Genomic DNA, 26,063 nt, shown 5'->3' on the forward strand with positions numbered 1-26,063 from the left:
GGTGGTTGTGTGGCTGCTTTCCCTGAGCTGCTGCTGCCTGGCTGCACCCAGCACCCTGCCCTGCTCACTCCAGGCTGCAGTGACCAGGCCCGGGGGAAAGGAGCCCAGCAATAAAGTGAAAAGGCTCGGGGAAAAAGGGGCACGATAATGCTGTGAACGCCAAAGACATGGTATCAGCCAGTGTAAAAGGATTTGAAATTAGCCACTCTGATCAGGCAGTTAATGAAAGTGAACAGCATTTCAGTAAAGTAGTTCTGTGAGCTCTGGCTGGAGCCTGAGTGACTGAGGCCATGCCTTGTGACGGGCAATAGGGCTGCTCAGAGCTGGGCCTTGGGCACAGCCCTGGGTGCAAGGATGCGTGTGTTCATTTTCTCCTTAGAGCAGATGTGTTCAGTTCCCAGCATTCCCAGGTTGCAGCTTCCCTGCCGACTATTCCAGCTGTTTGTTACACCTGTGTCTCAGAAACAAGTGTCTCATTGCTTCAGAGCAATGACTGAAGTTCAGAAGTGTCATCTGGCCACTTGCCTGGTCCCACTCTGGTGTACAAGGGCAAAATACTGTGGGTTACATCCTGACACAGCACAGGTGGGTTAGGAGAGGGAGAACTGTGTGGTCCCACATGTTAATTACTGACACCATTACTCCCACACCCAGGAAGATGAGTTCTAGGAGCTTCCTAAATTAGACAATTTTAACATTTTTTCTTACAGGCTGTCACTTTGCACCAGTGCTTCTAAGCCTGCCAGCCTCAGAGGAGAAGAGGATGCCTGATGTCTCTGCTAAGGGGAGGCTTTCTGCATTAGAGACTGTTGGAGCTGGGTCCCTTCAGGCAACCCTGCTTCAGTACAGGCTGATGCCAGCAATGGACAGTGCTCATGGTCAGTTCTGGCCCTGTGCTCTGCAACTGGAGCCACAGCAATTCTACATTTGAACTCACTCCTTCCATCACTGCTGTATTTTCTCAAGCACAGCAAAGCTGCTTCTGGGCCATAAAGCATTTCTGGGCCTTTCACTGCTTTTTTATTTCCTGTGGAAGACACGATTGCCTTTGGGTACCCTCTCCCCTACTCCTTCAGTGAATTACAGAAACTGCAATACAGAGGAAACATGACCCTGTCCTGCTCCAGACTGTACCTGCCAGCATGCTGCTATCCCTTGTTTCACACCTGGGTCAGGTAGAAACAAAGTGTAGAAATCCTGGGTTTGACCAGCCCCCACTATACATCTTGGTGGCTTGGGTAATGGGTCATCACTGGGCTGTGTCTGCTTGGACTGAGGAAACAACACTACAGCAGCACTGTGAGAAAACAAGACAGCACACAGTGAACAATTCTTTTAATCTTTTTATATTGTAGTTAGATGTGCAGTTACAGCTTCTGTAACAGTTGCTACCAAAAAAAGAGCATGTACAATATCCAGAGTTAAATTTAAAAGCAAATAGGAAAGGGCCCTGGGGGTTGATGACACATTGAGCATGAGCCAGCAGTGCCCTGGCAGCCAGGAGAGCCACCCATGTCCTGGGGTGCATCAGCTCCAGCATCACCAGCCAGGCAAGGGAGGGGATTTTCTGCTCTGCTCTGCGCTCAGGCAGCCTCACCTCCAGTGCTGGGGGCAGTTCTGGGCACCAGGACATAAAATAATTACAAAGCTGTTAGAGAGTGTCCAGAGGAGGGCCAGGAGGACCTTGAAGGGCCCTGAGGGGAAGCCGTGTGAGGAGTGGCTGAGGTCACTTGGTCTGGTCAGCCTGGGGGAGACTGAGGGGAGACCCCACTGCAGTTACAACTTCCTTGTGAGGGGAAGAGGAGGGGCAGACACTGATCTCCTCCATGAGGTGCCCAGTGACAGGACTGAGGGAATGGCCTGAAGTTGTGTCAGGGGCAGTTTAGGTTGGGTGTCAGAGAAAGGTTTTTCACCTGGAGGGTGGCTGGGCACAGAACAGGCTCCCCAGGGCAGCGGTCACAGCACCAGCCTGACAGAGTTCAAGAAGAGTTTGGACAGCGCTCTCAGGCACAGGGTGTGACCCTTGGGGCTGTTCTATGCAGGGCAGGGAGTTAGATGTGATGATCCTGACGGGTCCCTTCCAACTCAACATAGTCTATGTTCTATGAAACTGCTCAGCTGAGCATCTATGCTAAACTACTGTTTGTAAATAAAATGGTCAGAAACAGATAATAGTGAGAAGGATAAAAGTCTACCTTTGCTTTTCAAAAACCATTAACATGGAAGCAGAATAGTACCCCATGATTTAGATATCCTCAAAAACTAGAATTTTAATGTATGTTTTGGTGTCTTAAGTACATTAGGGTCCAAACTTACAAAATCTTAATTTTTAATGGCAGCTAAGTGTAAAGTCAGTGAAACATCTCCTGTCCCATAATTATTACAGTGGTTATAAAAAGAGCATTCTATACTGTAGCAAAATACCATGATGCTGCAGTGTTTTCAGCAACATTTATGAAGTAGAAGAATTTGCTGAAGGCTAGTTTTAAAAATCAAAGCATATAACAAACCCCCCCATGCTTAGTTTGTAATTTTGTACCTCCTCCTAGCTCTTATTTATGTTCTAATGAGTGAATTAAGAAAATCTGAATTTTTTTTTACCACAGAAACCATCCCTGTGCAATATTAGAAATAAGTTTTTTTAACGTATAAAAGCAGATAGAACACTCTGTTGCATTAAGCCTGAGCTCTGCTCTCCCATTTGTGAGCAGCCCGGGGAGCGTTTCCCCAGCGGGAGCGGGCAGGCAGCAGCGCCGGTTCGGCCCGGCCCGCCCGGCCCCTGCGAGCCGCGACAGGGCAGGAACAGGCAGATCCTTGGCGCTGGGGCCCTCACCGGAACGGCTACAGCCCCCGGGGAGGAGACGGAGCCATTCAGCAGGAAAGCCAGGAGCGCGGTCCCGGACACCGAGCGGAGGGCAGGGCGGAGCCCGGGCGGGTTCAGCACAGCCACGGCTCCAGGCGCCGGCAGGACACGCTGCTCCGGTACCCGCCCTCCTCCCCTGGAGACAAGGCCGGCTCTCCCGGGAATGCCAAATCGATCGGTACTGAAATCCCTCTAAATGCAATGTAAGGATTTGTTAAGAACATGTTTTAGTTGCTACAAATGAAGGACGTGTAAGACAAAATGATGATGTTTCTTGGATAGCTGGATTTTGATGAGAAGCCAAAAACTGAAGATGCCTTTTCTGTTTGCCAGTGAACATTGTTTTGCCACTTGTCCTTTCAGACCCAAACCCTCTCAGTCTAACTACAGTAGTACTGCATCCTGTTAGTCCGTCGCCTTTTCCGAGACTGAAATTCTTCAAAGAAGTGCTGAATGTCTTCTCTTCTAACCACCTAGGAGAAGCAGTATGAAACCCAAGTTGTGGTGCCAAGAGCTTAATTAAAGGATCCTATTTTATCTCCACACATAATACACAAAGCACAGAAAAGCAAATACCCTGAAATTTCTCTGGTATGGCTTTCCTGTTGCACCCAAAGGAGAGGATTAATGCCCCAATTCTATTGCAGAAAATACAAACAGGGAAATGAGCTCCCCAAAGGCAGAACAAAGACATGGACCAAAGCTCCCAATGGTATTTTAATGACTTTGACCTCTTGCTTTTATCATCAGAAAATTTAACACAAAGCAAGATTTTCATTAGCTCGCTTCAGGGTCATTCCAAGGTAACTAAGAAAGGCAATACAGCAAGTCAGCCAACAAAATGCAAGTATTACTTAATAATGGCATGCAAATTCCTGCAGGAAAACAACTGACAAGACTGACAATCATAGTCTGTCCTTATTCTTCTAAGGGCTTAGATTCAATCTAAGAAAAAACAGAAAAGTTAAGAGCTTTTCTTCCTAATATCTTACCTAGAGCAACAGTAGTTTCATTTTAATCTAAGAACTGCTCTCGGTACCTTGCAGACAGATTTCTGTAAAGTTCCCATTATCTCTCAACAACATCATAAAGGAATTGTTAAACTCAAATGAAATAAGGGATTTCTGATTTCTACTGCAGTACCAGCAACTCCAAGAGACAAGAAAAAACATTACAACAGAACATCATGGTATTCACCACCCAGCCCTCAGCAGTTCTTTAAAACATATTTCCTGGCAAACAAATTCTAGAAGTTCCACCTTACCGTTCCCTCATCTGCAAACCTCCTGAGATAGTCAGTCAGTTCTGTCTTGAAATCATTGTATTCTGGATGGCAAAGCAAAGGCAAAGAAAAAAACAGTAAAATACCCAGTTTTAGTTTAACATTGACTCAATAACACAACTTGTTCTACTTCCTCATGTCATTTGTTAGGTTTACTTCAGACAAATCTAGGTTTTAATTAGATTCTAAATAACAATAATGTAAAAATGAGAATCCTAATAATTTATGAGACTAACCTATGTAGTGTGTCTGTTTGGGTTGATTTCAGAGAAAGGTATAGAGATCAGTGAGTGAATTAGTAATTACAAGACTGGCCCTGCTCCCAGCTTTCCCCCACAAAAGCACGTGCGGGTCGTGATGGAAAGGCCCAGCCTGTAACTTGGGACTGGGACACTGTCCTTGCCAGAGTGCAGAACCCTGACTGGAAGAGAGAAACACAGCTCCAGGTATGAACACCTCAGCACTGCCTTGTCACTGTGCTCTGCAGCAGAGCTACAGGGACACCTGGCTGCCACTCCCCAGCCAACAGGAGAGTGCCAGACAACAGAACAGGGAAAGACAAATCAGCTAGACAGCAGAAGTTCAAATTCATGTTTAAATAGTCATGTTATAATAAATCACTATCATTACAGTATCTAAGATGTTAAACAGGGTGAAAGTTCACACACCATCCAGTGTCTCACTGTAAATCAAAGTTGTAATGATGGGCCAGAGAGGACCAATCCTCTGAGGTGTGCAACCTGCCATACAACTGTCATTCAACCTGTCATTCAGTTCTGCATGTTACTTCAAAAATAGTTTAACACTACACTGCAAGGCCTGATATCAATCTCTTGTGACAAACTGTTCAGTTAAAAGTGTGTTGAGGGATACTCTAAAAATGAAGTTGTATTTACCACAGATGAGTTCCACTTGCTGGACTCTGTTCATACTGTTAAGGGTGTCCATTAAAGGATCTCTCCTCTCTGTCTCTTGGTCACTGGTACCCTTATTTTCATAAGCCAAGACAGTGTCACATTCGTCTGTCAGAAACTGGACTTCGAGCTCTGAATACATTTTCTGGAAAATAAAGTAAAATTTCCTTTTATGTGACAAAACTTCTCAGATGGAGGTGCTCTCCCCCAATCCTTGTTGTGTTCAGTATCACAAATAACAATAATAAAAACAATGTGAATCTGTATCCAGTGTTTCAGAATTTCCTCATAACTTCCAAGCAATACTGGATTAAAGCAGCAAAGAAAATACAACATTTAGAAGCCCTTTCCTGTTATATTAATTCCACAGGATTCAGTGTGAATCTTTATGTGGAAATGAAGGGAGGTTTCAGCATTAAAAATATTTACAAGAATAAGAAAATTTAAGATTTTACCTAAAGCTTCTCCTCAATGACTGTCTGGGAGCTCCTCCCTGCCTGTCCCACATCTGTGATGGTAATGAAGAGAACATACATACCAAACAATCTTCACAAGTGCATAATTTGCTCCTCCAGTTCGACGGCCAAAAGGTGGCAGTATCTTTTTTTACAAATGGCTTGCTTTGGAGCTCTTTCAGCTTGCAGACTCGCTCCTCGCTCTTAGCAACTACCTGAATTAAAATGAGAGTGTTCAGCAATCTATAATGTCACTTCAAAGAGACCCTGTTCTTTTTGGCATGTCCTTCTCCTTAGGCAAGAATTTTCTTTTGCCTCAAACACATTAATTTTTATAAACAATCTATATTACCATCCACATGAGAATTCTGATGTGGTTTCAGCAATTTCCACAGGAAATTTCTGTAGAAATTTACTGCAGTAAGTGTAAGCTGGACCACCATGCAAGTGCAGGTACAGCACGTATTGGAACAAACAGAAGTCACCTCAGTGGCCAGGTGGCTGAGAGGAAGGGACAGATGCAGCCCATCTGCAAACAGATTACACCTCCTGACAGCCCTGTTCCACAGCTCACACTGTGCTCCACAAAGACTGCAGGTCTGAAAGGTCAGTGACTGAATAGGAACATGGGAAGAGACTGAACACACTCTGAGCCTGTACAGAGTGAGGAGGGCTTCACTTCAACTATCAGCAGCATGAAGATGTGCAGGTCAGAACAGAAGGTACATTTTACCTCAGGACAGGCAGACCCAGAGCTAGTGGATGGTTCATTGAATTGCTCCAATTGCTTTTCCTCCTTTGTGTCATGATGTTCCACTCCACTTTCGTTTTTTATTTCTTTCTTCTGCTCTTCACTTTCCTCTACCTTCAGGACAACCCCTTCATCTTCAAGGGAGTTCGCTTTGGTCAAAGGAGGAACTGGAAGATACATACCCACAAGTAAAAATACTGTGCCAGAAAAGGTCCAGGTCACTACAGTCATTCTCTCTGCTCCTCCTATTCTAAAACACTCTGCTTCCCAAAGTCTAAGCCCTAGGAGAGGGAAGAGGATATCACGATTTCAGAGTCCTTTACTAAGATACTTGTCCTTGACACCCCTTGCTAGCTATCCCAGTTTCAGTAACTGTCATGTGCTTTTTTGCTGACTGTGTTGGAGTTTCTAATTTTCTCCAAACACACCTCAAAAACACCACCACAGATTAACTATGCTAATCTCTTGTTTATTATTTGTTTGTTTTGATGCCAATTCAAGAATGTGCCCTGTGACAAAGTTGGTTAGAAGGAGGAAAACCAAAGACAAACACCCTGTTCTGTACTAATTACATTAGAAAGAAAAGAACTCCAGGTGGCCATCCTTGAAAATACCATTGAAATTTTGTGCACACAAGAAATCTATCAGCAGCTGATACGAGCAGTATTTTTAGGAGACTATGACAAACTGGTTCTTTCTACAGAAATCAAGTCATCTATTCTTTTATGTCCACAGAGCTGGTGTGACCGCATGTCCTGAGCACAGCCCCAGCCCCACCCAGATTAATGTTAAACATATTCATTTCAGGTCACTCTATCATTCACTCTTTGCTGCTCAGAGTGTCTGTAAGAACTGTTTGTTTCACTGCTTTCCTTACGATGGCTCTTCAGTTCTTTGATCTAGCTTAGAAATTAAGTTCCTTGACTCAAGTATTAAATCTTCATCCATTTTGTGCTAGACATCTTTGATAAAGTAAATAAAAGCAAGCAGCACTGAATCAAGATTTAAGAATGGAAACTGCTTTTTTTTTTTTACACAAGTTACCGCCACCCCACATGTTCTACTCCTGAAGGTGATTGTCCAAAACAATTAAGGAGTATCATTTTTCCAACCACTTAAAACCAGTATTATGTCATTAACCAGCCATGTATGAGAAATACATGCTCACAAAATACTGGCTCAGATCCCCTAACTTTCTTTACCTGCTAATTGCGATGCATAAGCCCATAGGAAACAGCAATGTTTCATGCAGGCCTGGCACACCATTTCATGGAAGTCTCCACTTTCAGGGGGAACTGCACCAAGATGCTGTCAGAAGGAAGCAAGCACAAAGCAGAGAAGAATCTCTATACTGAACTTGAGAAGAATTCAGTCCCAAAGCTGTCCATAAAATGATGAGAACTATTTGGGCAATTAAAAGCACTTAGTGGCTTTCTTCTGAAAAAGCATTCCTGCAAAGCTCAGAGTATGCAGCACAACACTCTTCATTCATACACTGAACACAAAAGAAGCTTATCTACAAGAACCCATAATTGAAACCAATTGTATATTTTTTTTACTCTTTGATCCTGCAACTTCAAGCATGGAATTTCATTTGTGCCCTTCAAGGCACAAGAGGCTGAATCCTTAATGTTTACCCATTAAGTAGGGCACCCACTACAGTGCTTGGCTACTTTCAAAAGACTTCCCCAAAGTTTGAAAGCAACAATGAACAGCACAGTCTGTTCCTTGCTACTTAAAGGAATTAAGAGGTAAAATGCATTCTTTTGAAGGAAGAACTATTCAGGTAGTTGATAATGATGTGCCTCAGTAAGAATCTTTTTCTCACGAACTATACTGATTAGAGTTTTCTAATTAAACAGACAGTTATAAAGTTATTACTTTATTCTGCAGTGGTAACCTTCAAAAAGCTAGGACTCTTCCCAGTATTTTTTAACTAGAGTGGACAGCAGTCACTTTCAAAGCTCCTCTGCATAAGCTGCAAACAGCCTTGGAACTCCTGTAATAACCCTACAGTTTTCAAAACTACAGCAAACTTCCTAAGTAAGAATTACCACACAAACCTAACCAACACCAACTTGATCCTGTGCAAATAGCAGTTCTGCTATTTATAATTTCCTTACCCTGCCATGGAACCAGTCTTCACAAACTATGCATTGGATCATCTCATCTGGAATCTAGATGAACAATCATATTATTAGCATTAATAGCACCTCCAGAATCTCTCACCAGTCTCAAACTGCAGTATCGTGCAAATCCTGCTCAGTGAATTGCATTTCCCTCTTCACCCCTCACAGGAGCTGCCATTGATAAGTAGTTAGGGCTTTAGTAGTTAGTTTGCTTCCCTCAGGTTCAACAGCACATGTCATCTCTCATGTGACTGAGGCTGTGGAAATCCCATTCATTACTACAAAGCCAGTCTTCCCAGCAGGGCAAGACTTTCTCACAGAAAGCTGATGTAAGTTAAAACAGTATTGGTATTCTTCTTCCTATAAGCAGAAATGCATGAACAGACAGCTCAGCAGAAGAAAGATACTGATATTCACACTGTCATCAGGTCAGTGAAAGATGCCAGAACCAAACTTAACTGGTCACCACACAGGACAGTATGAAGTGCTTTGTTATGAAACAACTATTAATGATTTCTTCAGAAATGTTTTTAGCTGTCTCTGAACTTGAGAGAGGAGAGCTTATAAAATACTTTCTTTTTTGTACTTGAAAGACTTGTGCTTTCCCTGTTCTTTAAAACACCTGATTGCTGTGACTGCAAACAACAGCACACATGTGCAAATCCAGTGTGTGTGTGTGTGTTTGTGTGTTTCAGAGAGACAAAAAAGCGTTCTGGCTACCATCTAGGACTGTAGCTAGTGCTACAGGACAGGGCAGACTCTTCCCCGTCCCAGAAGCCTTGCCAGAGCATTGCTGCAGGCACAGGGAAGCATATTCTGGTCTTTCCTTACACATGCAATGTGTTTTTTCTGCACTGGGCCACATTTCTCAAGGTTATGATAACCCTGTCCCCTAGAGAACTCTGCAACTTCAGGGAACTGCAGCACCATTTTGTCCTCCTGTCTCTAAGGCATAAACATACTTCACCATTAAAAAAAAATATCAAGTGATTACTTCATACAACACATGAAAACAAATATGGAACATAAAATTTCTTGAAGTGGGATCTTCCTTGAAAAGCAGCTCAGTGACCAGCCTTTTCACAGTATCTCTATATGACTAGTACTGGATTTTGTATTTCTCACCTCATCTTCAGGATCAGGGTAAGGTCTTTTACATGTACAGTACAATCCATAGAAGTTGTCATTATATTTATTTCCTGAATTCACCTTGCTCTTTTCCTAGGAGAAAAGGGGGAAAAGTCTCAAAAGACAACACAGTAAAAAACAAAAGACAATAAACAACAAAAGACGGATTCTTCTGTTCCCCCTTAACTCCTAAAACCATCATTATTTCCATCAGCCTGAATATACAAAAAGAAAAATATTCTCCAAACACCTCTGCTTTACACTGAACAGCAGATAGGGCATGTGAGGAATGCCACAATTCATACCTAAAAAGGAAAAGCAGTCTGCTCACCTTTATAACAAATGGCAACCGTGGTGTCAGACAGATTAATGGACAGATGCTGAAGCTTACTTAACCTGTACAAATTGAATTTTCACTGAACTGAAGCAGAAGGAACAACCACGTGATCCATTTCATCGCCTCACATGAGAAATGGTAACATAAAATTGTCACAGGTGTCTCTGTAAGGATTACTGCATCGTGACTTTGTTGACTAGCTCTGGATCCATTTCAATTCTCCCGGAACAAAATAGGCATACACAAAACCACTGTCTGTTTCAATGTTTGGACTGCTATTATCCTGGGAGCACCAGTGCAAGCAAGCCAAGCAGCATTCTGTTGCTGCTTCCCAGAAGATTGAGACTGCCAGTTACTTGAAAAGTTCAAAATGCCCAAGTAGAAAAGTATAGGTAGTTTAATACAGTAAAATACCATCCGGTCACTAAGTTCTGGTGACAAAATGTAAGGGCACTGATGCCATCACAAAGAAGGAAAGGGAACAGTGCCTCTGACAGCAGCACAGCCTTAAAGTTTCTTAGTGCAACTGCAAAATTACATGCTAAAAGGTTATTCTGAAACAGCTTAAAGCTAGTGAGATGTATTAGTGCAGAAACACCACAACTGCTTCTGGAAATGTGCTGACCATCGATGCAGAACTGCTGCACTCCTGGATGACAAGGACCAAATGTTCCTTCTTCTCCGAGCATTCCCTTTTGGTCCCTCAACAGTTTTATACCTTACTGTAATATTCCCACCTTTTTTAACTTCCTGGGAAGACTGGACGTGTTGCATGAGTCAGCACTGGCTGAGGCGAGGCACCAACCTCCCAAGACTCTTATTTTGCCTCGGAATGCCTGAAATCTGTCTGAAACTTACCGGGAGTAACTTGCACTGCAGATTTTTAAACTTGCTATTTCCACAGTCACAGCGGAAATTCCTGGAAAGAAAAACGAAGCGTTTCGGGGTTTATATGAACTGAGAACACGCTGGGTTTCGTATTCTTAACAATTCCCAGCAGTTAATCAGGAGCCACGGGAGCCGTGAAGTCCTACACGGCCGCTCCCGCCCCTCCGCGCGTACCTCTTGGTGTAGAGCTCGAAGAGGCGGTGGGTGCCGTGGCACTCGTAGCTGCAGGCCAGGCAGATCCCCGCGGGCTCGGCGCCGGGCGGTGTGCAGGTGCTGCAGGCGTACAGCGCCTGCCGCTTCACCGCGCCCTGAGGGAGACTCCGTGAGGGGCGCCGGGCCGGGCCGGGGCTGCCCCGCCCCCGGCCCCGGCCCCGCCCCCGGCCCCGCGGCTCCCGGCCCCGCCCCCACCTGAGAGTAACTGCAGCGTTCGTGGTCGCTGCCCCCCAGCACGGCCCGCGCTTCCTTCTCCAGCTCCTCGTTCTCCGCCAGCACCTCCGCCAGGGACACCACGGGTTCCTCCGCGCCGCTCCCGCCGCTGCCCGGCTCGGCGCCCTCCGAAGCCGCCGCCTCCATCGCCAGGACGCGGAGGCCGAGGAGCGCGAAGCGAGGCGGGAAACGCGGGCCCGAGGAGGCGCCAGGGGGCGCCACAGCGGAAGCGGAATCGGGCGCGCCCCACGTGACCGTGGGCGGCGCGTCCCCGCGCGGGGGGGCGGGGCGGGCCCGCGAGCGGCGGGCGGCGATGGCGGAGCCGGCGGCCGAGGCGGAGCCGGGCCCGCGCCAGCGCCGGGAGCTGGTGGCGGAGCTGCGGGACCGCGACGGGCGGACGCGGACGGTGCGGGTGCCGTACCCAGCGACGGAGGAGAGCGAGGCCGCCCAGCTGCGCGAGCTGCGGGGGGCGCTGCGCGAGCTGCAGGGGCGCGTGGCGGAGCTGCTGGCGCCGCTGGTGCAGGAGGAGCGGGCGGCGGCGGGCGCGGCGCGGCGCGGTGAGTGCCGGCGGCGGGCGCGCCGAGGGGCCTCCGCCGAACCCGGGGCGCCGCCCGCGGCCCGCATCGCTCACCGCGCCTGCCCGAACCTTGGCAGGTGGTGGCGGCGACGACGACGACGACTACTACTATGACGACGAGGAGGATACGGGCGAAGACGAAAACAACGGGGACGCGGCGGCGAGCGGCGATGACCCTCCCGTGAAGCGGACGAAGGTGCAGCAGCCGTGAGGCCGGCGCTGGAGGCCGAGCCTGCGCCCAGACAGGCTGTACCGACCGTAAGTGTCCGGGGCCCGCTGCACGGACCGGCTCCTGCGGCGCTGCTGCTCCCGTTTAAATGCGAAATGTCCATCCCAACGCTGTTTTAATACGGAAGCCTTTCCAAAAGGATGTGCCTGGGTGTGAGCAGCGTGTTGCTTACGGGGTGCCGGTGTTACACTGACACCAGTCTTTTGGTAAACTAGTCGCTAAGTATAAACTTTTCTCACAAATCTTCGGATTGCTATGTTTTTTATAACTTATTCCAAGTCACAGTATTTCTTCATGTGACACCGCTTTTAAAATAAAGCAATAAAACCTGGAGTTATTTTGTCAAATATGATCTTTAAATGTAGTAAACAGCTTGTGTTTGTATGGAGAAAAGGCAATATAAGACCACTATAAGTATCAAAATTACAAGCATGTATAGGACTGTGCCCATTCCTGTACAGTTCTACAGTGGAAGATTATTTTTGTCTATAATCTACAAGGTTTAGTCACTTGTCAATCAAGAAGTTTCTGTGAACAGGTATAAAACACTCTTGGTGGTCACCCCATAGAGCCTAAAGCCTAAGAATGTTCTCTAGCAGGTTTCACAGTATACATTCAGACAGTTAAAAAGCATTTTGAGGGGTTATTTTTATTTTCTTATGTTCTCCTGGCACAGTTTGTTGATATAATTATGGAAACTGAGCAACTCTTGAGACTTACATATATAAGACGAAGTATGGAAATAAATTAACTTTTATGAGGACAAAATTGTCTGCATGCGTTTGAAATGCAGGGAGGAGCCAGAAATGATGTCCAGTAAATGTGTCCTTTGGCATTTATGTACTCAGATAGTCTAAGATACTCTGTTGGCAGATGGAATAGAGGCATAACTGAAAAGACTAACTCGGGTTGTACACCTATTTTCCCTTTTCCTCCAGATAAACCTTCCAGAAGTGGTTATAAACTGTGTAATGGCTGAAAAGTAACATTTAACATTAGGCAAGAATTTGTGGCCCTTACCTATAAGCAGTGTAAACAGTCCACTGGCATGCCATGGACTGAAAATGTTTGGTCTAAAGCAACAGACCCTAACTTAGCACAGGAGTAAGTGCAGGTAACATTCCAGTAATGACATGCTTCTTTTTTTTCTGTCAGCCTGGACACAGGAACATGCTGCACCTGAGCTCCAGATAATACCAATGAGCATTGAATCAAAAACTAACACTCAAATTTCTGCCTTTCAAGAATCCTTGCTAGTCCTTGTAGCTACCAAAAATTGTAGCTACTGAAACTTTCAAATGACAAAGAGCACTGGAGCTTCAGGGGACTTTATGCAAGTCAAAGTTGTAGGTTTGCTTGTGGCAAAAATGCCCTAACTCAACAGATTTCATTTTTCTGAGAACTACTGCAAGGTCACCAGGCACAGGAAGCTTTAGTGTGATGTGGTTCCCTACCCTCCCAATCCCCTACAGCTGTCTTCTGAATCCCATCTGGGGAGCCCCTAAGTCAACTGTGGCCCTGAATTTCAGGCAGAGGAAGCAAGTCTCAATGGAAAAAAAGATGCTGTATTCTTCACCTCAGAGAGATGTAGTGCTTTTGTACCTAACCAACCTTCAAGGGGATGCAGAATAAGCTCAGTACACCACATCTGCACTGTTCGGTCCAGTCTGTATGTCTTACAAACAACTTGGTTTTACTGGCCCAAGAGGGCTCAATGGATTTCCTCACTAAAATAAAGGGGGGAATGCTGTTATGTTTGTATGGAATTAAAAGAGCTGATGTGATACTAAATTCTTGGTAGTATTACATGACAACCAACTACTGTTACTAGTTACAAAACATTACAACAAAAACGTCAAAGCATGTCTCCTTCACAAAGCTTGGGATTATATGATGTACTCTACTGTTACTGTTTTGAAATACTGAACTGCTGGTTCACAAAATTTGGGGCTTAATTCATGAAGGAATTTAACAGGTTGCATGGTTCTGTGTTAAAAAAAAAAAAAATCTTTAAGTCTCAAGTATGCAAGGTACTCAGATAGTTCTGTGAGGGAGAGGAGGTAATCCCATTATGCCCAGTAACTGGGGCATTGTCTAAAAGTGCAGTACCTTTCCTATCTCCCAGGAGAGGGATCCACAGTCACCATTTTCATTAAAGGATTTGAATGACATTCACCCATGTCAGCCCATTTAATTCCCACTTGTTCCATCTTAAAAGGTTACTTATCCACAAGCTATTATGAGTATCAGAGCTCTGTTAAAATACCCAGTAGTCTGGCAGCTGGGACATCATGGGGCCTGACTTGTGGGGACTAGGTGGGCCCTGAGGACCAAGCTGAGCAGAAGTACCTTCTTATGGCTGTAGCATGTTCTTTCTTCCCAGAAGAAACTTGCACCATAAGGGTATCTTTAAGGAGAGCTAAGATAAATCTGTTCTTAAAATTTAACTACATGATGAAACTATTAAACTGCTTTTGTGTATTAGTTCATTTCTTAAAAGTGATTCTCATCAAAGACTGTGACATAAAAAGTAGGATTTTTAAAAACTAGTAAGAGAAACTAGAGAGTATCCTTTTAAGAAAACAATGGACCAGACAAGAGAAAATAAGGAGAGTTAATATGTAATACATTGCAACAACTGGAACATTTTGTTCCAGGGGTAAGTCAACCCTCAAATTTTTATTTTAAAAAGGAATCAAATTTGCAGTCCTACTTTGCTGCTGGAAAAAACATGTCATAAGGAACAATTTTATTGTAACTTACTTTTGTCCAAGTTTGAAGGGCTGCAGCCTCATGTTATGCTCTTCATTGGACCTGCTCCCCCATGGCAGGAAGCGAAGAACAAGCTCAGTAGCACTTAAAAATACGTGGCAGACACATTCCTGATATGGGAAGGGACTGTCAGGCAAAGGTCAAGCAGCTAAAGAAACTAACACTGAGACCGCTCAGTGATGTTCAAGCAGTCTGACAGTGCTTTATCTTGTGACACAAATGAATAAAAAGAAATCCAGGGTAAATGGCATACAGATGATCATTAATCACCTTTGCATTACAGCTACTCACTTTGTTGGCAGAACATTAAAGCTCAGAATGTTGCAAAACTTCAAGCTTGATTATCCCAAAAGTTTGTAGATGATGTCATTTTGTTACAAGCAGGTCTTTGGTGACTCAGATAATCAGTCTTGGTAATACCTATAAATTTTCAGAATAATCAAGCTGAAAGGTATTTCACTACTTGTATTTAATACTACAGTAAAAATCAATTTATCATTAATTTTTATAGTCTTTCCTTTATTTACCCTGTCGGTAAAATTTCACCTGTTGATGTTCCCCTGGTGTCAAAAATGCTGGAAGCACCAGCAGAGTTAACTTAGCTCTTCTCCTACTCCCATTGTCTAATATTTGTATACACTATGCTAATAATTCTCCATTGCTGCTTTCCACTTCAAGCTCAAATCCCCACACACATAGCATTTCCTTGAATTAGACTGTGTGTTCTTGTGTAGTTAGTTGCAAAGCACATGCCTGTCAACAGCTGGAATCCAAATGGAATCCAAAGCTAGGCTTCTGATGGAAAAGTCTATGAACACGAGTCTCCATTCTGCAGGTCCCTGCCCAACACATGCTCCACATCCAGACAGCTTGAGTCATCCCACCAGGCCTGCCAGTGAGTTTGCTAAGGGTCACATGCATGCATGACAGAAAATTAGGTAGTTCTTACTATCATTTTCTATTTTTATGCTTCCTCTTATGCGCTTGGCTCTTTAAATAATTCAATCTGTATACAATGTTTAGTTTGCATAACTGTTCAGTTTAAAACTACAGCATCAAGTTTAAAACAGTCCAGCCAGAGGTACCTCTCTTACACAAAAGTAAAGAAGGGGATTCGGTTTCATCCAGCGAGCCCCAAAATTTCAGGCTACAAACAAGAAATTAGGGCACAGAGCATAAGAGGACAACAAAAGATGAACTGAACACCACACACCGAGGGAAGGACATGAGCACAGGCTACAGAAACTTGACAGGCAGCAATGCTGTCTGGCACCAAACACACAAAACCCCACTAAACCAAAAACAAGTAACAGAAATGAGAAGCTATTGGTAAGTATCTGCATTAATAGACTTGTGTTTATAAACATTGAAAAGTTTTTATTTTATAGATAAATAGCATGGTGATTTTCAAAGTTGAGAAACAACACAACTTAAAAAGCTCTGACTCCCCAAGACACTAACTACTCATCAGAGTTTATAATTTACTCTTACTCCAGCACACTAAGATGGCAGCTTCCTCCTTTTCATATTGCACTTAGAACTCAAACCCTTCTTACAAAGGCTACATTGTTTTCAGGTCCTAGCACCAATGCTGACAATTGAACCAGTGTCTCAAAGTATCTCCAAGTGCAAACAGAAAGTTTCAGGTGTTGGAACTTCCAGGCTTAAACACAGCAACAGTGAAAATAGTGTTCTCTTTCCAAAGCAAGAGAAAGACAGCACTCTCCAGGATTCCCTTAATGCAGTCAGAAAATGATTAGCATTTGTGATGATTAGGTATGGACAATCACATACAGTTGAAGTTACAGTCAAGGAGATCAGCTCATAATTCTTTTGAGAAGTGTATTTTGCACTGTTTCCATATTTGTTATTTCCATCATGGCTGGGACAAAAATTTAGTTCTCAGAAGAAACAAAAATGGACAGAGAGAAAGGATAGATTCAGTCTTATTCAAAATATGCTATTCCAAAATAGCACTGAAAAATAGAGGTTGAAACTATGGCAAAGAAATCTCCATGGAATTTCAGTATGACTGAAGAAATTTGCATTCATTACAAGAATGATAAGAAGGTACCTTACTTTGAATTTCTGGAAGAAACATGATTATCTGTCTTACAACCTGTTAGTTGCATCCCCCAACCAGTTAACTTTCCCAAATTCAAAGCTTTTTCTACTATAGCCGTTCTCTTGGAACACGGTTTTGCATGACGTCTGGAGTGAAATTAGAATGGTCATAAATTTCAGTAACTTATAATTTTATCAAGCAAGATGATAGGAGAAGGAAACACAAAAATTTTTGTGCAGACTACAGGCCAATGCCAGCACAGGCTACTTTTGATGTCATACGAACAGTTTAAAACATCAAGCTCCAGACCTGTGCCACTCCTCACTGCCTGCCTACTACAGTGTGGGACTGTTGTGACTGAAAACAAGTAGGCTACCACAGAAAAAAAATGTACTTTTTCCCTTTAATGGTTTGCACAAACTTTATTCTTTGCTTCCTGTTTTTGTATTGAAACTCGTTTTTAAAAAATTCATTAAAAACAGCACTGATGTAGATAATAAAAAAAAAAAAAAGAAAAAGCAAAGAATTGTGTAAGTGCAGCTTTTATAATCACATTCTTAATCTCTTTTTTCCTTTTACATTTACCACAAAAGAAGTATCTTTTCATTGATTTCACTCCAAGGGAAAACATAGGAAATCACTTTTTTGCACAGAGGAGTGAAGTTGTGGACCAGAAACTTGTTTCCCCACAGCACCTTTCAGATGGAGAGTTGCAATTTTGCATCTTTAAGGCAAAATGATGAATACTTCCATCACATGTCACACAGGTCTCTTCCACTCTGGCCACTCGATAGATCCATAATTAAAAACCTTTGTAGTTACTCGTTTGTTTTAAATAGAAAACAGTCTCTCTCTTCATTGCTTATCAGTTTGACAGAAAAGGCTCTTTCCGGCCTTCACTCAGAACTTCAGTCTTGTGATTAGATCAATGATATGCAATTGCTTCAAATCAGCAACAGAAACTAGAAGTTGAGCTAAGTATCAATTAGTTGTAATCTACTGATCTGATTAGAGGCCTTCACAAATGTTTGGTGACGATTGCAAATAACAGCCAAGCAGATAGGAATGATGCAATACCCAACAGTTTTGGGGTCAGCTCTTGTACAGGAATAGAGGAACAAGAACATCTGTAAGTATGGTATTAAAAATATTATCGTCCACAGCCAAAACGGCAAGGATAGCAGTCGTACTTTTAAGGAGTGTGTCCATGTGCTTCCTTCCTGTGGTTCCTTGGGGTGTTGCTGAATGTGCTCCAGTGCTAGTTTGTTGTAAGTCTCATTGATTTCAAAGACGTAATAAAAAGCTGCAGCACTTGCTAACAAGTACAGCCCGACACCAATCCAGCCCATCCTCTGGCGGAAGTTCATCATTCTCCATGCTCTGCACCTGAAACAAAAGGTGACACAAACATTCAGTACAGCTTGGAAAGAGGGAATAGATGAACCTTGGTTTTCATAAGTTAACTTTCTATAACTTTTCATTACACATTAGTTAAAACACGTACATCAGTTTCTGAAGACCTGAAGTTTTCTCTACATCATAGAAAAGCATTACTCTGCCAGCAACAGGTTAATGGCAACAACATAAGAAGCTCCACTGATGGCTCTGGATAGCTTAGGGCCTGCTGGCTATCAGGATATGCCTGCCTTAAGTCAGGTACTCGGGGAATAAAACAAAAGTCATCAACTGGGTAACTTACTTACCCCATCTGCCCTCAATGTCTCTAGACATAGAGATAATATAAGATTTTCTATAAATATGTAAAGTTTGGAAAGTTCTTTGATGCCTGCAAGACAAACATGGTGCAACATCCACTTGTATTAAGCTGTAGCTGAGTGCCCATTTATGAACCACAGAAAGGGGTGTTTCCAATTTGAACATGAGGTTCAAGGGTTAGTCTGTACTGAAGGTATGTACGTGCACAAATTATTGGAGCCCCACAGACACTATTGGACTCAATTTGAGCTGCTTCAAATCTCCAGCTGGCTGCGTGGGTCTAGGTGACTGGAAACACTCTTCAAACCAGTCATAAACACTTCAGCTGAAGTACCTCCACACAAATGAAATCATCACCTCTTCCCCTCCAAACAGCCCTTGCACAGGGGAGGGAGAAACACTGCTTCACTGCACCTGATTAGGGTTCTCAAAAAAAATGCTTTTTCAGACCTCTAGGCTTTTACCTTTCATACCTTTTCCTACAAAGGGGTGAAATCCACCTATGTAGTGCTGTTTTAAGAAAACATATCAGGACTTTAAAATATCAGGCAGAAATGCTTATTAAAAATGAATTATGCATAGGAAACAGTAACAATTCATGGAAGCATTAGAAAATTTACCATAAATGACAGAAAATCATTACACCATTCTAAAACATCCTTTCTGAGCCAGACTAATCTGCCAGTTTCGTTGGCAATCCTACTTCCTCGTTTTACATAAGAAAGATACCCTCAATTCTGACATGCCAGAATCTGATCAAGGCAGCCCTAGAGAAATTGTTCTGGCCCTAAGACTCCTGCATTCATGGTGGCCAAAAGAATCACACATACAGGAACATAAATACCAGAGAAGGAACAGTAAATACCCGGAAAGAACAGTAAATACTTGAGAGAGCTATTGCAGACTTAAGTAATGCCAACTTCTCGTTCAGCTGATCCTCCTATATAACTCAATTGCACGTTTCCCCTTATTACCCGAGTCAATACATTTAATGAGACAACTGAAAAAATATTGAAAATAACTGTTAATCTACAGGGTGAGAACTTGAACCCCAAGTCTTCGTTTACCCGCTAAATAAGCCGCTGGCTGTTTTTCCTAGCAGTTCGGTATATCCGAGCTGGCTCACGAGTTGTCGCCTTCGAGGAAAATAAACCGTCACAAGGTATGTAGGTACCGAAAACACAAACACTATCAAAACAGCAACAGATTTAAGAAGGTAAACATCAGCGCGCTTTGACCCTGCCCTTGAGCAGCAGCCAGAAGAGGAGCCTTAGCTCCCGGTTATATCGAAAGGGGCGGAGGTAACAGGGTCTTCTCATTGTTATTCTCCGTTCTCAGACCCAAGTCCAGTGGCAGCTTTTGGGCACACCCGCGATGGCTCCCGGAGCCCTTCATCCCACCGGGGCTCTCGTCCGGCGACCCGCCGCGCTCACTGCCCGCCGGACCCGCACTCCGGGCGAGACGCGCTTCGCCACCACGGGTCCTTCTCGGCGCCGGCAGCTACTTACCTTCCTCCGGCGGAGAAGGAGGGAGCGGGAGGGCGGCGGCGGGCGGCCCGCTCCCCTCAGCCCGCGCCGCGGCGCCGGGAGGCGGCGAGTCCCGCGGGCCCGCCCCGCTGCCCGCCCGCCGCCATGGCCGCCCGCCGGCACCGCCACTTCCGGCACGGGCCGACGGCTGCCGGGGCGCGCGGCCGCATCCGGGGCGGGCGCCTTGGCCGGCGGCCATCTTGGCTCGGGCGCGCGCCCCTCTGCGGCCGGTGTGGCCGCGCCCAAAATGGCGGCGCCGCCCTCAGGGGGCGTTCGGCTCCTCCGCGGGGGACAGACCCGCGGCGTGGTGTGCTGGCACGGTGGAAGTGACAACAAAGATTACCAAGGAAGTTACAATGGAGACTGAAACAGGCCGGCAAATGGCAAACGTGTAGTCCAACCCCAGTGTATGCTTATGCATAAACATGACGTAGTGGATTATTTCTATTAAATTAAATTATCAGGAGATATTATATGCTTATTATCCCATGACAACGGGGGTTAGGATCAGGTGATCTTTAAGGTCCATAGGTTTCTATGATCTACTGGGGAAAAGCTTTTAATGATGCTAAAAGATGGTTTAAATTGACAGCAAAATGATACGGTCAGGTGCATGCTATTCAATGGTGGTGATGATTTTGGGAGAGTTTGTGCCGAACATGTTTGCCTGAATTAATGAACTGTGACGTGAGGTCTTTGCCAAACTGCATCATGTCACATATGAAGTGACACCAGTTACTAAATTGTATCCTCAAGTCATGAGAAAACTATCCTTTCTTATTCAGAAAGCACCAGTGGCCACAATTCGCTCTCATGCAGCTGTCATTAAGAGGGAGGCTAAAAAAGGATTTTAAAATGAATGCCCAATAAGAAATGAAAGACGCTAAAGCAATGTCCTTTCTTTGTTTATCTCTAAATACATAGGATCTTCTGCCAATTTTCTTGGGGATGTAGTAGGTGCATGTGACACAGTATATAAGAGCTGCTAAATCACATGTGTGGTGACTTATCCTATGTTTGGTGTTTCAATGAAAAGCGTCAGAAGCTAATGTTTTGGATTGTAGTTGACAGCTGATGAAAAAATGCACAGAGCTGCAGATAGCAGTAGAGAAAAGGGACACTTGAGAGCCCAAAAGAGTCAGAAATACAAATCCTCTGTCATGGAGCAACTTTAAATTAAGTCGTACCGTTTTGGGTTTTGTTTTTTGTTTTGTTTTGGTGGTGTTGTTGGTTGGTTGGAGATTTTTGTTTTGTTTGTTTGTGTGTAGGGTTTTGTTGTTGTTTTATTATTATTATTATTATTATTACCTTAATGCTCATTGAAGGCCCAAAAGTGACACAAGATGGCGCCCAGAACCACAGAGCCACCCTGACTCCCAGGTCAGAGATTTTACACTTCAGTTGAATGAAAATTTCATTATCTTTCCTGAAGTTTAAATAAACCATTAGTGTAGTTCTGATAACAGATGTAGATATGAATAGCTAATTATCCCTGGGACACTTCTCTCAACTAAATGCCATTCTTTCATTTCTTTCAGGTGGTGAGGTCCCTGTTGATCTAAAAGTGAATAAAGCTCCTGTGTGGCTGACAGACCTTCCACTCAAGCATGTCTATATTGCATTTTCTTATATTGAGGTTAGAGGTAATGATGAACCAGTTTATTTTAAAATACCAACCTAGATGTCAAAGATAATGTTTCCAGTATGAATTAGTATGTGACTGTGCAAATGTATGGCTTGGCAGTGGATACATGTGCTAAGTGCAAAGCCTGCATTTGCACTTAAAATTCTGAAGAAAAATCAGTGAAATGTGGACCTTATTCCTGCTTAAGAAGCCTGGCTTTTCACTGAATGGTTGGAGTTGGAAAGAGAGGATGGCTTAGGATTTAACCTGCTTGTAAATCAGGTGGGTTAAAAGACTCAATCAAGGGTCTTTTGTGATGAACATAGAGCCTGAGATTTTGGCTATAAAGAGAAGGACCTAAAAATTTTGAAGAGTTATAACAATCACAAGCTGCGTTTGAAAGCTAAGGCATAACACCAGACAGAGTGATTTGTAGTATATTTGGGCTAGATTTCAATCTGCATAAATTTCAGTGTTATGCTTAATTTCTGCCATAGTAAAGGAAGGGACAGAACAAATAACTGAGGGTTTGTTAGTTGGTTAATTTTAGCAGCAGCCTATGAGGGGGGAGGGAATAATACCAAAATTAGTAGAACAAGAAGCAACTGTTCTTAGCTTTAGGCAAATTCCAGTCACAAGTGCTGGTAAAATGAGGGGAAAGAAGTCATAACTCTGCATATTGAAATGAGAACATACACCTGGTGAGACTCAAAATGGTAATATTCAGCTTGGGAAAACCAAAGGAGAAGATAGAAGTCTGCTGAATCCAAAGGAAATAATATTTAATGAACAAAATCAGAGAATTAAAAATGGGATTTTGTAGCATTAAAAAAGAAGTGTTTGACCTAGTTTTCACATGCAATGTATTTTTACAGAAATATTTGGTTTATTTTGAAGGTAAAGCAGAAAAACAATGGAACAGCAAGAGCTGGCTGCTCCACAGAGGGCAAAAGCCAAGCATAATAACACAGACCAGAGCCTCACTGCCCAAGCCCAGTCCCACAGAGCCTGAGCAAGGCAAGCAGGGAGCACTGGATTCAGCCAGGAGTACAGAGCATCAGACAAGTAACAAGGCAGGTCCAAAGTCAAGATGTGAAGGCAGCCCATAGGCTAGGGTCAGATCCAGTGAGAACGAGGGTCAGACATCACCTAGCAATTGCCATGAAGGTCCATACTGATAAGAAAAGACTGAGGTCAAGCTAGGAAGTCAGTCTGTGACTCCAAATCCAAATAAATATGGCTTGGCACAGTCATGGCTGATCTGTGGACACATACTGATACAGGTCAGGCATGAACTGAAAGCACCGGGCTTAGATAAACTGCGGCTCCTGAGCCCATGGGAGGGGTCAGGGGAGGATTGTTTGGGCTATTAAGATCTGTTAGGGTGCTCAGGATCCTAACAAACAACATATGAAAAATGAGGGTTGACAAGAGGAATCAGAAGGGTTAGTTGTAATCATTAAGTCAAACAAAGTTTTCATAACTCAGTTTTAATATAAAGTCTTTCCTAGGCTTAGATGTTGGCCAAAATAGAAATACAAAGGTAAAATACCTGAGATGATTACAAAACCAGAAGTAGTTGGTCTTCTAAATGGAAGGCAGAAGCTGAAAGACAAAATGCATCTTGCATCCTTTTGGGTGAATATTATGTTTATATTTAGCAGAGTCATAGTAGGTTCTCACTGACAAGTCATGAAGAAGTGAGAATCTAATAACAGAGACATTTCTGTCAAGATGATGTTTGCTTTCCACTTGCAGGACACTGATTTTTGATTCATCTAGAACATCACATTCCTGGATCTTTTCCTTCTTAATCCTAACTCTAAACCTAACTTTTGGCTAGAAAACTGGGATCCTTACAGACTGCATATATGTTGGGATTCCAGTGAGAAAACTCACGTGAATTTTTATCAGCGAGTGCATGAATGCCCAGTGTTTCTGCAACTTGTAGCAGTTTTATTTATTAGATGTAGTTACAGTGAATTTTGTAGTATCCTGTTGTGGTATAATAAGTTGTTTTTATCAGTTACTTATAATTTAGTGTGAGTCAAGAACATTAGTTTGCTTCAATTAATATGTTTTATGTTTTATGAATCTTTAGATTGTGTTTCAGAACTTTTGTTTATTCTGAAAATAAGGCTATGATCTTCTGATTCCCTTTTTTCCTTGGGAGGTTGTTTTGTCTGTACTGCTATCTTTCTTTGAACTTTTTTGTTTGAGACAGCTGTTTTCTTATAGAGTGTAGCACAATCATTTGGGAACATGCAAGAAACTTTTCTACAGGATTGAATTTTTATATTTTATATTTTTCTCATTTTAAATTGAAATAGTATATTTGCTTGGTTTGCTTGCTATATTACCCTCATGAAGAAGAGCTATTCAGTGAGCTGAATGATGGCTTTTATCACTTTTGACTTAATTTGTATACTTTGAATTTTTGGGACCTTAAATTACCTTAGTCTTAAATTCTCAGTTCCTGAAATTCTGCTTCTACCGTTTATTTTTTGGCAGCAGCCACATCTGAGTTAAGCTTCAGGCAATCATGTTATCCAGGTTCTTTGAATACCATCCATATTTTGTTCTTAGTTGTAGAAATATTTATCATCTTTCCAACAAACTATTTGATATTTACAAATGGAATAGCTATCTCATTCTCTCAAACATCCACAGTAAGCATCTGCCAAAGGAAGAATTACACACCACTACCCTTTGCCAAAGTGCAGAGTCTTTTATGAAGAAGGGCCTTGGTATTTTAGACAGAACTCTTCCCTACACTGATGCTCCTTGTTCATTATTTACCTCTGAATGTACCCCTCATGGCTGCATTGTCTGTGGTAAAACTATTACAGCAGGAAAGAGATAAAATCTTTGCTTTTACCTTCTGCTTTTCAGCCAATTACAAAGTGGCTTCAAAGTTGAGCAAGAACTGACAAAATATACGGAAAGTATATGGGCAGAGGTGTCTGGTAATGGACTATTCCTCTCCGTGGCATTTATTCAAACAGAGGATAAATACAATGTATGCAGAAGCAGTGCAGATATTGATCTTACAGCTCCAGTGATATGACCCAGCATTGTACTGGCCTTGGAGGAAAGAGAACTTTCCTGCAGAATTTTTGTCAAACCAGTTTACAGTTATAAATTGCATTTCAACAAAATCATTATTCATTAAAATTTATTGTTTTTAATTAAACCCCCACAAATAATATAAAAAACCACCCCAAGTCTAGCTGCCATTAAGCTCCTGAGAATTCTGCTTTTCTGTGTTTTCAACTTAAGTCAGCTCATATTGCCAGAAAGGAACAGTTATTAAATTTCCATGCTGAATTTGCTGCAGTCAATATGTTTGGTCATATAAACAAGTTAACTGAAAAATGACCCATGTTAAAAATAAAAACAGAATCCTTATTCTGCCCATATAGACAGTCCAAAAGAAACATCTGACCATCTCAGAGAGTGACTGCCCCATCCTCACAAAAGGAGTGATCTTTTTTAAGTTTGCACTAATTATCTCTCCTTCAGTGGTGCTTGTGTGAAACAAGTTGGTAATACCATAGAATTATTTTAAAGAGATTTATTAGTTATTGCCTCTTCTGAGATTCCCAGTTTCCAGGGTGTACCTGTCTTGCTCTAGACTGTAAACTGTATGCAGCAGGGAGTATCTATATTTAGATTTTCCAGAAACATAACTTTCTTTCACTAAACAAATAGTGAAAGATCTTAGTTCAGATCAGGCCTTTTCCCAAATTCAAAGAATCCCAACATTTTTGCATAGACCAGGATGGAGGTTTGGAGGAGGCAGACAGCATATTAAGATTTGCAGAATCTAACCTGTCAAGAACAAAAACAAAGACCAAACCAACAAAACAGCAAACCAAAACCAAACAAACAAAACCAAAAAAAACCCACCTCAAAACCCCAACAAAACCAAATCAATCAACCAAAAAGACCTTCATGTGTTTGTCTTTTAGGAACCTCTTCCCTCTACCTGTAGTTACTAACATTAAAATGTTGGTATATGCAAGAGGCATATGTGTAAGATATCCACCCATATAATGTGATAGGTTGATAGGTTCTTAGTCACAGAAATCTGCATAGATTATGAAAGAACAGAACTCATCTGAGGCAATGGGGAATCACTGTCAGAGGTAGGCTGAATGACAGAAGTACCTGATGGTTTACCCAAGCTCCAGACTTGTCAAGCACCTCGTTTCTCATTGAAGTGCTTGATGTCGGCTCAGCACGTGAACACTGTCAGTCCAACTGAGAGGCCAGTGTGAGAGGGGAGGCTTTCATACAAATGTCAGCAACTGGAAGTAAATCTTAATGCTCATCTGTAAGGAGGGCTCCTGTTGTTGTCCTGTTGTTTAGTGAAAGATAA

At 43.0% G+C, this 26,063-nt stretch overlaps 3 protein-coding genes across 6 annotated transcripts; 1 reads left to right on the forward strand and 2 right to left on the reverse strand.

Annotated features, from left to right (window-relative positions):
• Positions 1-1,330: 1,330 nt before the first annotated feature.
• Positions 1,331-11,385, reverse strand: UBR7 (ubiquitin protein ligase E3 component n-recognin 7). The gene is made up of 11 exons (XM_021541317.3): positions 11,156-11,385; positions 10,922-11,055; positions 10,718-10,778; positions 9,520-9,615; positions 8,389-8,442; positions 7,468-7,573; positions 6,248-6,432; positions 5,598-5,729; positions 5,042-5,204; positions 4,128-4,189; positions 1,331-3,336 (listed from the first exon to the last, which is right to left on the reverse strand). The coding sequence occupies exons 1-11, from the start codon at positions 11,318-11,320 to the stop codon at positions 3,244-3,246; spliced, it is 1,251 nt and encodes a 416-aa protein (XP_021396992.3). The 5' UTR covers positions 11,321-11,385; the 3' UTR covers positions 1,331-3,243.
• Positions 11,386-11,476: 91 nt separating this feature from the next.
• On the forward strand, positions 11,477-13,839 carry LOC144246471 (uncharacterized). 2 transcript variants are annotated; one of them, XM_077783981.1, is made up of 3 exons: positions 11,477-11,730; positions 11,828-12,008; positions 13,135-13,839. In XM_077783981.1, exons 1-2 carry the CDS (start codon positions 11,487-11,489, stop codon positions 11,959-11,961), a joined length of 378 nt encoding a protein of 125 aa, XP_077640107.1. In that variant the 5' UTR covers positions 11,477-11,486; the 3' UTR covers positions 11,962-12,008; positions 13,135-13,839. The 2 variants fall into 2 exon arrangements, with proteins under 2 accessions (XP_077640107.1, XP_077640106.1); XM_077783980.1 differs by having other exon boundaries at positions 11,828-13,770.
• A 2,250-nt stretch (positions 13,840-16,089) lies between these two features.
• On the reverse strand, positions 16,090-20,127 carry LYSET (lysosomal enzyme trafficking factor). 3 transcript variants are annotated; one of them, XM_031504921.2, is made up of 3 exons: positions 20,041-20,113; positions 19,600-19,668; positions 16,090-18,202 (listed from the first exon to the last, which is right to left on the reverse strand). In XM_031504921.2, the coding sequence occupies exon 3, from the start codon at positions 18,184-18,186 to the stop codon at positions 17,791-17,793; it is 396 nt and encodes a 131-aa protein (XP_031360781.1). In that variant the 5' UTR covers positions 18,187-18,202; positions 19,600-19,668; positions 20,041-20,113; the 3' UTR covers positions 16,090-17,790. The 3 variants fall into 3 exon arrangements, with proteins under 3 accessions (XP_031360781.1, XP_021396993.1, XP_031360780.1); XM_021541318.2 differs by having other exon boundaries at positions 19,600-19,720; positions 20,041-20,074; XM_031504920.2 differs by lacking the exon at positions 19,600-19,668 and having other exon boundaries at positions 20,041-20,127.
• Positions 20,128-26,063: the final 5,936 nt, after the last annotated feature.

This window comes from Lonchura striata, chromosome 6 (assembly GCF_046129695.1).
Source record: "Lonchura striata isolate bLonStr1 chromosome 6, bLonStr1.mat, whole genome shotgun sequence".
In the NCBI taxonomy this organism is placed as follows: Eukaryota; Metazoa; Chordata; class Aves; order Passeriformes; family Estrildidae; genus Lonchura; species Lonchura striata.

Bases quoted from the DNA above. Each gene is read 5' to 3' on its own strand.
- LYSET (XM_031504920.2), bottom strand. From the start codon at position 18,186: ATGATGAACTTCCGCCAGAGGATGGGCTGGATTGGTGTCGGGCTGTAC.
- UBR7 (XM_021541317.3), bottom strand. From the start codon at position 11,320: ATGGAGGCGGCGGCTTCGGAGGGCGCCGAGCCGGGCAGCGGCGGGAGC. The intron at 11,056-11,155 runs GTGGGGGCGGGG...AGTCTCCCTCAG, and splicing joins AACGCTGCAGTTACTCTCAG to GGCGCGGTGAAGCGGCAGGC. The intron at 5,205-5,597 runs GTATGTATGTTC...TTTATTTTCCAG, and splicing joins GCACTTGTGAAGATTGTTTG to AAAATGTATTCAGAGCTCGA.
- LOC144246471 (XM_077783981.1), top strand. From the start codon at position 11,487: ATGGCGGAGCCGGCGGCCGAGGCGGAGCCGGGCCCGCGCCAGCGCCGG. The intron at 11,731-11,827 runs GTGAGTGCCGGC...GAACCTTGGCAG, and splicing joins GGCGGGCGCGGCGCGGCGCG to GTGGTGGCGGCGACGACGAC.